Source organism: Stegodyphus dumicola, chromosome 3 (genome assembly GCF_044657685.1).
Source record: "Stegodyphus dumicola isolate Sdum_Otavi_A_Nest chromosome 3, ASM4465768v1".
In the NCBI taxonomy this organism is placed as follows: domain Eukaryota; kingdom Metazoa; phylum Arthropoda; class Arachnida; order Araneae; family Eresidae; genus Stegodyphus; species Stegodyphus dumicola.
The window spans coordinates 164,074,892-164,088,587 of NC_140770.1; the positions used below are offsets into that span (position 1 = coordinate 164,074,892).

At 32.3% G+C, this 13,696-nt stretch overlaps 1 protein-coding gene across 2 annotated transcripts in view; it reads left to right on the forward strand.

Moving 5' to 3' along the window:
• The window catches only part of LOC118186215 (uncharacterized), a 695,790-nt gene that overhangs the window by 652,805 nt on the left and 29,289 nt on the right, over window positions 1-13,696 (forward strand). For both annotated transcript variants that reach the window (XM_085813564.1, XM_085813565.1), the window contains exons 23-27: window positions 1,726-1,828; window positions 3,258-3,408; window positions 8,715-8,781; window positions 10,930-10,996; window positions 12,001-12,101. In XM_085813564.1, coding sequence (XP_085669690.1) covers window positions 1,726-1,828; window positions 3,258-3,408; window positions 8,715-8,781; window positions 10,930-10,996; window positions 12,001-12,101 — 489 coding nt within the window. The remainder of the gene's footprint in view (window positions 1-1,725; window positions 1,829-3,257; window positions 3,409-8,714; window positions 8,782-10,929; window positions 10,997-12,000; window positions 12,102-13,696) is intronic.

The window sequence follows — 13,696 nt, forward strand, 5'->3', positions numbered from 1 at the left end:
AGTGCAAATAAAATTAAGCTTAATTTAAATGTTTTAGGTTTTTTGATTGATTTAAATTATTTTTAAAAAATAAGACATTGCATTATTTATTTTTAAGAAGCTATTAATTCAGACGAAGGCTTAGGTAGGTAAGCTTATAACTTTAAACATTTACATAGCCTATAAATATTAATAGTAAAATAATTATGCATCGTAAATAGCACTAGCTTTCTCTGTTTACTCCGTGATTCATTGCATAACCATTACAAATCGTTATTTTATTAAAATAGACTAAAGCAAAGTTACGGAAAAACGGACAATATTTAAGATCATACCCTCATGTAAGAAAATTTTCATACAATTCGTTTGCTTTTTAAACAACTATTTACACTAGAAACTTTTCTTATTAATTATAAAATATATTACAATAGCAACGTAACTAATAATAATCAAAAACTAAAATATTCGTTGAAAAATGACTGTTAAAAAACTTTCTATTAGAACTTTAATGTACATCCTGTTTTTTTTTTTTTTTTTTTTTTTTTTTTTTTTTTGTATCAGATATTTTATTATGGAAGTTAAAATATCATTTCTTCTTTTGAGTATAAGCGCAAAACTCTTCTTTATTTAGTTTATGTGCAACCTAAAGAAAAATGTTTTATTTTGAAAATAAAAGACTTAAATTTTATTCTTATCAGCGTCATTTTTACTTTAAAATTCTCAAATTTCTTCTGCCTTATTTTGGTTTTATATAAGGAAGATGGGAAAAAAATTCCAAACAGTGCTGAACCAAAAAGATGATATTAACGAAACTCGCCTGAATGTTGTTTACTTTGCGATGTATGTAATGATGCAGAGAACCAACCTTTACAGGTATACAAAAAAAATGCAGCAACCGTTGTGTCGTTTTGTGCTAATTGTTATTTAGCATCAAATTTGCCTTTATTACAAAGTGAAATATGTGAAGATGTATTTCATAATCTTTGCTGAAATAAAACATCAGTTATTTCGACCAGTATTCCGGAAAAGAAATTATCGGGAATTTTCGAATGTCCGAATGGACTCACAATAATTTCCGATATTTAAATTCCTATACTTATAGTATTTTGTGTTAAATAGTTTTGTTTTCAAAGGAAAGCCAGAGCTGATACTAGATAAAAATTGGCACAAGATAGCAGCTGCCACACGAAAAGGCCGAAAGATGTCTATATGTTCAATAGATAAATAAGATATAATTTCGTACCTTCTGTAAACAATATGTATATATATTAATTTTGTCTACTCTGTATAACATGTTTTTCTGAAGTAATGTTTAACAGGCATAATAAATAAGATTTAGGTGAGGTAAGCATAATTCAGGTAGCTTTTTGCTTCAGCTTTTGTTCGAATTTGTTTATGAATATTCAACCTTTCTGTTCAAAATACGAGACATGCTAGCAGAATTTTATATCTTTAAATAAAGCTATTAACAATGAAACAAACATTGTCCTTCGAAATATTAGTGTAGGAACGCCTTTTAAGATTTTGAAGCAGTACATAACTCCTTTAGATGCTAAACAGTGAATTTTAATGGTAGTGCTTGGTGCTTTTAGTAATATCTCTTACACACAATGAATTTATTAAATTTAACATAGTAGTTATACTATAATTATACTGTTCTAGTTAAATTATATTGTAAACAGTGTATAGATTTTTTATTTATAAATCACGTATATTTCAGTTTTTAAAGCACTTTTTTTTTTACAGGAAAGTCCGAGGAGCCGTAATCGCTCTAAAAATACAAGTATGTATTGCCTTACTAGGAGCTTTTGGAGTATTTTTCTGTGGTTTAGTCAAACCATTTTCTGAGGTAAGATATATCATCACTTATTTTTCATCAATAATTATGATATATTTAAAACGCTGGCAACTAGTAGCTAAACGTTTTGTCATCTCCAAATTCTCAAAGAACTACATGTAATTATATGTAAAATCATAATATAGCAATTTGAAGATTTAAAAACTATGAAAACACAACCTTAGTATTTCGCAAATTTTGAATAAAACTCTATTTGTTTCCTGGGCGATCACACCCAGGTTCCTCTTCACCGACGCAAAGAAAAAAAGTGTTTGCAAAATTGGGAGAAGTTACACTTATTTTAAGCAGTGGGCGGGCAAAACTTAAACGAATGTAGCTCCATCTGTCGATGAAAGTAGACATGAAATGTGAAAAACGAAAATATTAAATTTCTAAAAGCGTTAAGAACTGGACTTGAATCACTGTCATTAACATAATAAGATAATTTTTTATAAAAAGGAAAGCTTCTTAAAATCCATTTAGTAACTTAGGAAACTGCAAGGATAATTTCCGCAAAAGGAAAAGTCAAATTCGGGATTTAATGCCCAATTAATGATTAGCTACCGAAGAAATGTTTATTTCGTCTTTTCTGCCTAAGGTTTGTGTGCCTTGGCTTTAAATTTCAACCCTCTTCAGGCTGGCTTATATATGCTAGACCACTCTGATAAGACGTAGTATAAAATTTCAAAAAATTAAAGTTGGATATTAGAACTTCCTCACTAGATAGCGTTACGTTAATTTACCTTTGTTCCGCCCTAGCTTTCGATGTAAAATGATAGTCATCCTTCCTGTTTTTACAAAATATTTGTGGAGAAAAAGAGCCTGTGTCCTCGAAGTCAATATAGCCAAAGGTTCTATTAGTGTCAAAATGGCATTTTGTGACGGTTCACTATAAATGGTGAATCACTTTTTAAATTTTTGCCAGCCAATATTGACGCCCAGTATTAAATTTAAAGAAATTAAATAATGAAGCATGTACATGAATGTATGTATGTTTCTCGCAATGTGAAGGAACGACGATGGTCGGCCATTAAATTTTGAATAACATAATCCTACACCAAAAAATTGGCACCGGGAAACCCGAATTTCGCATTTGTCTTATTATCTATTTCATATTTTGTAACACTTAACGCATTTTGGATTAATAGAACGATTTCAAAGCGAGCAATGGCAACATTGCACGGAAAAAAAAACATTTTTATCCCTAACGCGCGAGATTGTATATCGAAAATTTTAAAGATGTGTTGTTTTTAAATATTTTGTGATATTGCTGTTGAATTGAATATTATGTAGTTTAAGTGCGAAGACCATGATTTTTAATAAATTTAAGGTAACACACAAAACGTTAAAAAATTCTCTTTTAACCTTTTGAGCGTAATTTTTTTTTTTTTTTTTTTTTTAATTTTCTCGTTTCTTTACTAATTTTTTAATATTTTTTCAGGAATTTTTTTCTTACACAGTGTCCTTGATTCAATTTTTTCTACTGACTGCTTTTTCTTTACAACTATGCCTAGCATTGGCTGTTTATATTGAAACTGTTGAACTTAAGAATGTCCAATATTCATTCGTAAAAATTGCTGCTCTAGGATGGGGTAAGTTAATTCTTTATTGCTTCACTTAAAATATTAAATCATTCATTGTGTATTTGGTTGTGTTATAGTTTTAAATTCTTTTTCATGCACTTTTGAATTTTTTAGCTACGCTTTGCTATTCATGGCAACTGATATGTTTAAATTAAACTGTGTAAACCATAGGCATATATAGCTTCCATATGACTTAACTGTATCGTCTTTACTATGACATCTCAACTTGTTTTCCTTAAAATATCATCTGCTTAAGGACAGAATTTTGTATGCAATCAAACCAAGTTCTTTAAAAAGTGAATATCTTCTGTCCCATTTTCTACATTTTAATAAAGTGTAGGGATAAAACTTTGCTGCAAAGGAGAAAAACAGGAAAATATTTGAAACAAATTTTGATTGGAAATACAAATTAATGCTTTGCTTATGATCATGAGACAATATGGCAACCATCTACTTAAGTTCCAGAAGTTTTTCCATGTCCACAGCTTTCAAAAATCTCGTGTAACTACCTTATAAGTAATTTTTTTTTTTTTGGTCGGAAAGGATATTGTTTCGAAGGAATTTGTTTGGGAGAACAGGCCGTGAACTTATGTTTCCTGAAGACGTAATGAACACTCTCTTTATTAAATTTAACGTCCGAAAGTTGATAGGGAAAAATTATGTGAATGATTTAATTTCCAAATGATGCGGTACAATAAGAGCAATGGTCATGATAAACTTTAAAGAAATATCACAATATCATTTCTATAAAAGAAATTTACATTGTAATAAGAATGCATATTACTATTAACATTACAATATTTATTTAGACAGCTTCACTTCTACTTCCTTCGACTTTTAATATCCCTCATTCTTATTGTTGTCTCTGCTAATCCTTAAATCCCAAATCATCAATAAATAATTAAAGAAGGTGAACGTATTCAGTTGATTCAGTGAAATCGTATACTGAATATTAGTTCGTGCTTGCTTCGCTGTAATGCGTCAGTTCTTTAATTAGGGCAATATAAAGTTCAGCAGTTAGAAGTGAAAGGTTCCGCGTGACCTTCGCAATTTAGCTTGTGAGGGCTTGTCTTTGCTAGTAAGACGAAAACAATCATTGCATGGAAAATCCAATTTAAAATTAATGCGATCTAATTCTCTGAACGCATTGAAAAAGTGGGGAAATTAAACGAATGGTTTTAAAATTTTCAGAATCTGGCCCTGAAATGCTAGAGGAAAAAACACACGAAGTAGAAAAATAAGCGATAAAATACGGTATCTGTTCCACGACAAAGCATCTTCACACAGTCCTTTCTCATCCAGCAGTTTCTAGCAAAGAAATATGTCACAATTTTCCTCCCTCCACTCGTTTTATTTAACAAATTTTGCTCCCACAAACTATTCGAACTTCGGACTGAACTACCAGTGTTCAGCGACAAGCTTCGCCACTGATTGGTCACAAGTTTTATGAAGGAATCAAACAGCTGTATGAGCTTGTCCGGCGTTGTTCAAGGATATAAATCTTGTCCACGGAAGTCCTTACCTGAACTTTATTTTTGTAATAGTTGTTCGTAGATGTAGACTTCCAATTACAAAATTGTTTTAAATGATGCAAAGATTTGTGCTTCGTAATTCTCAATTTTAAAAACGCTTAATTTTATATAAAATACGAAATCGAAATCTATTTTTATATGCCCTTCTCCTCGCTGCAGTTATGAAACTTTTGTACATTTAATTTTAAAATTTGCGATATTTGACGAAATTTCGAATTTGCAATGAGGCAACGGTTAGTAAATTAAATTTAGATAATTCGAGGTTGTTGTTTTTCCCTTAAATGCCATTTACTAATATTCTTCTGTGATTTACTAGCGTGATTTATGAGTTTTCTAAAAGTCTAAAAATATGTTATTAATATTCTCACGAAGTTCTATTACTTCAGAACATAAACTGGTAAAGGTGCAAAAAATTCATTAAACTACAAATATCTTTTCGTTTCCTAATTAAAGCAAATAATATTACGATTTGATTGCTTGCCAATACTGAAGCCTACTGAAGTATTTTCTAGAAGAGGAATTCTCTGAAATTATGTGAATAAAATGTCCATTTTGAAAAACGTTGTATCGAATAATATTTTTCATTATAGTCAGCACTCGTCAAGTAATCTCTTAACATCGGAAACCATTTTCTAAACTATATTTTATTTTTGTTATGCTTAAATGCAAATATTTCGCTGTTGAGTTTATGTATGAACCCTGAATATGGGTCTACATTTTAATATGAAATATCTCAGTTAAATTTTGCCGTGCGGAACTCAAGCGTTTTGTGTTACATTTTTTATTCCAAAATTTTCCTCAATATAAGTATAGGGACCGGAAGAACATGTAAAACGTTAGATCTCGTAATTTTTACAAAACTGATTTCTTTAAATTTAAAAACAACGAAACATGAATCTTTCATGCTTTTAAAACATGTTTGTAATTGAAAATACACGGTGATTGTAGTTAAAGTTACCTAATTTAAAGACTTACGTTGAATCCATTCTGGTAGACCTATTTCACTGAAATTTGGGCATATACGTTGTAGAACCATTAGGTTATTTTGAACCAGGAGACGTGAAAAATATGCAGTGCCCTCGTCGGGACTCGAACCTCGGACCTCTCGAATACACGCTGTGCTAACAATAACGCCTCGAAGCCATGCAGAAAGGAGGGAGAAAATACCTATTATGACCATAAGACCAACTTGTTTGGCTAGGTGGATCGTGCTGCGCCCACTTCCGGTACCCTATATACTTTTCCTTTTAAATGGCGACTGAGAATTAAGGGACCGAACCGCCAAATCCTGGTGGGGGAGAATCATCATCCACCACCTTTTTTAGTTCGGGTGCCACTGTAGGGACATTAGTTTATTTTGAAGCAGGAGACGTGAAAAATATGCAGTGTCTTCGGACTCGAACCTCGAACCTCTCGAATACGTGCCGAGTTTGCTGACCATTACACCACGAAGCTATGCTAAGAAGGCGGGATAAATACCCTATAATGTTATACGAACACGGGCAAACCAAATCTACAATAAACATTAATAGTTCAAATTTCGACCAAAAGATGGCTCTTTTCATGCTATGTAGAAAGGGTGTTATGCAAATTTGGAGCGTTTCAAAATGCCAGTAGTCAATAGCGTAAAATCATTCATCACTACGCCTTTAGAGAAGAAAGATCTAGCTTTTACTGATCAATTTGTTTTATCAAAACGGCAGTAATTTTACAACTGCACTGGGAGGCTTACGAAAACGCCGTTCATCGTGGCAGGGTGTGAAAAAGATTATTATTAAATTTGAACATGATGGGAAGTTATGTGTACTGCGAAAATGAAGACGGAAAAGTATTTCAAATAAAACGGTGAAAGAAGTCGCTCTTGCTGTGATCGACAGCATTTTATTTCAGTTTACATCCCAATATTCTTCGACAAGTGCTCGAGCGATGTCATATATTTTTTCTGTCCCTTGTTCGACAGTACGAACAATCCGGCGATCCATTGGTACAAGATTCAAATTCTAAGCTATTGATACAAGACTCATATTCTGTAACTATTGATACAAGATTCAAATTCTGCAAGAGCTGCAACCTGCAGACACAGACAAACGCATCCATATCGCTAGCCTTCTTTCAGCCAGAATAACTGTTGCAGTGACTGGAACATTTTGTGGTCGGACGAACAGCATTTTACCCTAGACGGATCATCACCTTTCTTTAATACTCAAAGACGGTCTTCAACTAATCTTTAATACTCAAAGACAGTCTGCACGTCCTAATGTTGTGCATGAATGGTCTGTACATCCTGATTACATTACTGCGTGGTGTGGTTTCACTGTGGATTTCATTCTTGCTCCCTTTTTCTTTGAAGAGAACGATCCTTAAGCCCCCCCCCCACCAAAAGTGTTCTCTCACGATTCCCGTTACTGTAAACTTCTTCAACAACAAGTCATTCCTGCCTTACAAGAACGAAACTGATTAGACACTACTGTCTTAATGCGAAATGATACACCATTTCTGCTCCACGGGTCCAGTGAAGCACTGTTTCTAGTCCATTTGGGAGATAATCGGTAATTTCGAGAAGTCTGAACTGACTGGTTTCCTTGTTCTCCTGACATGAATCCTCGTGACTTCTGGTTGTCGCGATTCCTGGAAGATCGTGTCTATAGAGGAAGCATACGGACTATGCCTGACTTTAACGCAAGCATAACATGTCGTGTTGCTGCAACTATCGAGAAACCTTCTCGCTACTTTTGAATACGCTATAGCGTGCTTTGAATAAATGATGCAAATAGAATGCACATTGAAAAAATGTAGCGATTAAATAGAATTGTTTTTTATTCATCGTGCGACCCTTCTCATCGGATTGTCGAAATTTGAGCTATTACTTTTTATTGCAGTTTCCCTTTCCCTATGATCCACATAGCGTACATATCAAATTTCAATGAAACTGGCATAGCAGAACAGCCTCTATGTAGGTCTAAAAAGTGTAACTTTAATTATAACCCACTTCCTGTATATAAGCGAACAACAGCTGCGAAAATAAAGCCCGGGTAACAACTTTTGTACACTTATGTGAAGTCTAAGAAGAAAGAAAGAAGGTTGTTTTCTTCAACTATCGAGTTTGTACAAACTTAGTCCTACACCTCTGTAAACGCAGTATATATATTTCCATTTTATAGCTAAGAAATATACTCAGTTTATATTCTAATGAAGTATAATTCTATATTTCGCTGAAGCGATTTTAAAAATTAAACTAATCGTCTCCTTAATATTTCACAGTTTATACAGCTTTTTCTGTTTCAATTTTTTACTGTTATATAAGAATTTATTTCTGCACTTTTCCAACTGTTTTATATTAAGTACTTTAAATTCATAAGATCTAAATATTGATCCTATGTCAATATTTGCCTCATATAAAGCCTTCGTTTTGTATCAAGCTTGTATCAAATATTGTCATACAAGCTTTATACCATATCGTGTATAATTTTTATATAAAGCTTGTATCAACTTGTATAGAGCCCAGTTTATAAGCTAAGCAAGTGTTAGCATGACTTGTAAATTTGTTTTATGCCTTATTTTTAAAAATTAATACGAAAGCTCCCAGCTTTATAATTTCAGTATTTCATTTATTCATACAGCTCATATATTTTCTAACTACCATTTAAAAATTACTTAAAAAATATTTAATTCTCAAACAAGAGTGCCCTTTTCTTTTATATTTTATTTAAAATCATAGATATATTATTTTTACGTATGCGTGAATTTTTGATATAGTATGAATAAATATATAAATTTTTGTAGCTATTCCTGTGATAATCGTTGGTGCAACATTGGCCGCCCAAAGCTTAGAAGGCTACATACTAGAAGGGTAAGAAGATTATAATTTCTCAAACGTAAATTTTGCTCATTTAAAATTCATAAAAATGTTCAATATGTCTAACATGTTTCATTAATCATAAGATATTTACTTTATTTTAAAATAAAAGTAAACTAATTATAGAAACTTTCTAAGTTTTTAGAGAAGCGTTTACAAGTGGGACAAAATTTGAGAACAAATAACAACAACCTAATTTCTTTCTCTTATTTATTAAATTTTTTCTCCGCAGCAAAAAATAAAAATACATATGTTATAAAATGATAGTTTGTGCCGTTAGGTGGCGCTCCGAACGTCTTGTCTATGTTGATATTCTGTAACTTAACTTTAGTTTGATGGAAGATAGGTGTTAAGCCTAATAATGATGAAGGCGTGTGCCTAATAATAATGCTTGCAACCATTGTATTATATTGTAAATAAAACGTGTGTGTATTAATAACGAAGCGGATTATCACTTACCTCTGTAATTAATGCTCTGTAAGTGTAACAGAACTTATTACAACATATCTTTATATGTATATAATGATAAACTTCTTTATTTCTTACTGTAACTTGACACTTGATGGTATTTAGATTCTGATAAATTTTGTAACCTTGCAGAGAACTTACCAGAAATTATCTTCATCACGGATTGTAAGTGCTCATCGGACAATCGGGTTTTTTTTTTTTTTTTCTTATTTTTACTTTCAAAGGAAACGCTGTTCACGTATTAATATATTTCCAGATGAAGAAATTATTCTTCGTACAAATATTCGTAACTGAGCTTATTTATTTTTTCACAAGTACAAATAAAATTGATAAAATCTGTATTTTCAAATCTCTGAAGGATATTTATATCACACTGTAAATTAATTACTACATTTATCGAATTTTTGGCTCGTTTTTCACATCCCTTTTTAATGGAAATAAAAAATAATATAAACTCGAACTTCAAATAAATATTATCTTGAAATATTTGCAACAAATACATACTTTAAATTACTTCGGAGACCGATTGAGGGCCACCGGCCGCCAGTTTGAGACCATTAGTTTAAAAGAAAACGAGACATAATATGGCATTGGTCAAGGAACAAAACATGTTGGATACTCTTAAAAATATCACTTTGTATCAAGCCTGCTTTAAAACTTTGGCAGCTTGTTTTACTTTTATTAGTATCTCAGAACATTTACAATATTGGAAATCTAAAGACGAAACTGAACACGTTTTCTGTCTATTCTCTTCAAGCCCTGGACTACGAGTATACAAATTTGATATATATGCTTAGTGCACAAGCAAAGTAACTCCGTATTTCTTTTTCAATATTTTTATATTGTTTCATTCCACGGGTTCGTGGATTTGGAGTGACTGATTGACAACACTTGAAGAATCAAAAACACAGTTTATTCGTCAGTATTACACAGAAGAGTTAAGATGCGTTTACAGCCGTCGAAAAACTACGATAAACACGCTGAAATAACCAGGAACACAACCTTCAGGCTATCGGGCTATAACGGTGATGACAGCTTCACGGCAAAGCACTAAAGTACAGCTACCGACTCAATCGATCGCTCTCGAGCTAATCTCTGAACTCAAGACACTCAAGATATTCTTCACGATAAACTGCAATTCCGCGTACAGGCAGAGTACTTATTGCTTTTGAGCTGCCTTCGAGAACATCCTCGGAAAAACCAGTAAGAATTCGCTCTAGATTGTTCTCGCTTGGTCTATGACATATCGCCAATTTTTTTCGCCAAATCAGGCAACCCTGCCTTTCCTTGCCATTTTCTCGCAACCCTAAACTCGCTTTGCCGGGAAACTATCTTACTGCATCTGGGCATTTCGCAACAATATATTTTCTGTAATATGAACAGAAAATATATTTTTGCGAAATGCCCAGATGCGGTAAGATAGTTACCATACATGTAATCATTTCATGATAGATATTTTTTCTGTAAGATTTAATGTTTTCAGATTGCAAAGTCAATAATTTATTGTATTTTTGATATATTTCTCTATATTTTTAATGAACACACCTTTTTCTCAAAAAAACTGTCTCTGGTGGAATTATATCACTTGTGGTCTAATTATTAAAATTTACTCTAATTATTAAAATTAATCTTTTCTAATTATTAAAATGTGCATTAATAATTTTTATTTTTCAGATGGTGGTTAACTCTTGGTTCTAATTTTTTTTATGCCTATACGTCTTCAATACTGCTTCTCACTATGGTATGTATCAGTTCTGATTTTATCCAAAAATCTCAACTGTTTTTCGTTAAATTGCCAATTTTAATTAAATGTTTTTAAACTGTATGATAGTAAAGTTGAAAACGTATTTAAAATTTAAATAAAAAATTTAATTTTCTCTATTGATTCATTTTGTAATGCACAATGTAGAGAAATTCTTTGTTAAGAAGCATAGACTTTTAGAAATTGTTTAACTCTCTTTAAAATTTTAACTACAGTAGGTTCTGAATTAATACGGAGGACGATGTCCACATTTAATTTAAAATCACAGTTAACCAGAAAACAGTTAAAAATTGCACAGGAAAGAATAATAATCTACAGTCTAATAAACAGAAAATACATAAACAATTTATATGCATTTTTAAGCAATTTAATTTAGAAAGAGAGGTACGATGCTGTGCCGGAAAAATAAGAATACAGAGCCAAGTCCATTTAACACTGAGTAAATGGCTATCTCGCATAATTGGACTAGATATCACCAAGCTGACGATGAGATTGCGGATGATAGCGACAGTTCACTTGGCACTCTAATCGTGCCCATTTCCAGAACATTGAGATTTTTGACATTACTGTGATAGCACAATGAAATAGCGTTCAAGCAGCAACAGAGGTAGAATCAGAAGTGCGCAATTATCCAAGATGTAAGCTCATCAAGAGGAAGTTTTGGTTTAGGTTACAAAGGTTTTGTCCAAAAAATTTTGAATTCAAGTTCCGAATTAGCTACGTCATTAGCGTTACGTAAGCGAAGTGACATAGATTAATCTAGAAATGATGCAGCTGAGAAAATTTATTACTACTTTAAGAATAGAGAGAGGAAATACCCCCAAATAAAAAGTGAGGAATTAAAAGACTATTAATAAGACTATGTATATATATATATTATATGTATGTACATGCGCAAAGATGTAAAAACCTGTTTTTGGATGATTAAAAGATTATTCCGTTGTGCATCATTTTTTGATTATGATGTTATTATTTTTTTCTAGTTCCAAATACTGTTGTTCCTGATTGTGAAAACGGAAATTAGAAACCATGGTAAAGTGGCTGACTTCCTTCAAAATAAGAAAGTTCGAGTTAGCAATAATAGGTATGGTATAGCTTCAAGTTTATATTGTTATTTAAGTTTTCATTCAGTTTGTGCATTTGCATTATTTGAATTTTAAAGCAATTACTTCCTTTAAATTCGATTACATACAAAATTTCTGTGTTCTAATTGTGCATTGCATTTTTATCCAAAAAGGCAACAATATGATTTGAAACAAAATGTTTAATTTTTCTTCTTCATACAAAAAATTGCATAAAGTTGTAAAATATTGTATGCTACTTACTTTAAATTTTTTTCCTCTTGCCTCCTCTTTCATTGAGAAGAAGTTATCTTCTGTCAAAATACTGTAACAAGCTCTCCATTTACAATGATAAACATAGAATCTTAGCCTACCTTCATATTTGGACAGACAATCAACGCTTGAAGAAGCTCAGCCCCCTTTTCATTTACTAACATGCTGGGACTTACTCTGCAAATATAGAACCTCATTCTTTGTGTCATCTGGGAGCTGGTTTGAAACTTGGTTAGATTCATTTTAATGAGACCGTTTTGACTAGAGTGAAGAAAAATATTGAAATATCTGGCTGTCGTCAAGCAATTAGCCCTGGAGACTATCAATGAGATCCCACAATACGCGTACCAAATTGTGAAGCAATTACATAATGCCTGGATTCTAACTGATAGTCTTGCTTCAATCAGCACCTATCTAATTGGACAGGGATAACAGACAAGACCAGCTTGAATATCATAGATCTTCTCGTTCGCCTTTCTTTGTACACTCTATCCATTTTGAGTAAATCTCAGCTCATGTTGGGTTGGACGGAAATGAAAAGGCCGACTGGGCCTGGCGTTATTCTCCGCTACGAGAGTCGACAGCAAGTTGTGGGCCGCCAGATGTCGCTGCTAGTAAAAAACAGGTCTGCCCGACATCCTATGTTCTCTGAGTACGGAAGTTGTCGAAAGCGCGTGAAAAAGTGTTGCCGCGTCGTCAATCAGGGTTGTGCAGTTGACGTACTAAGTAGACAATGGCTTTGTATGTGTTTTCGCTGCTGATTTTTTCATATTTAAACGAAGAATACGGTCGTAGATCTCTGAATCGGTGGCGAATTTATAGAAAATATACTGATGCTTTTGCTCTGCCAAAAGATGTTTTCATTGCGTATTTCAGATTGCCAAAATTTATAGTTATTTTAATTTGCGATGAACTGAGAGAGTATTTGGAGCCACATTCAGAAAACAAGAACGCAATTTCTACTGAAAGAAAAGTTATACTATTCCAGAAATTATAGATATAAATTGTAATTGTATGCTTTAAAAATGTAGAAGCTAATAAGTTTATCAAGCACATAAACTTCCTTTATTTAACACAAATATAGACATCCGATAAGCTTCTACTCGATTTATGTACAGCAAGAATTACGTTTACTTTAAAATCTAACAGTTGAACACCTTACCAATAATACTGTGAACACAAAAAGGAATGTCGTTCATTATTACGCGAAATTCACACTACTGTAAAATAAAAATTTAAAAAAAAAATTATAAAACTATAAAACAGCTTTATAACATCTTTTTCAGTAGCTGTACTACTACTAATGTGATACTTTTAAAAATAAGTTTTAGCTCAAAGGGGCTAT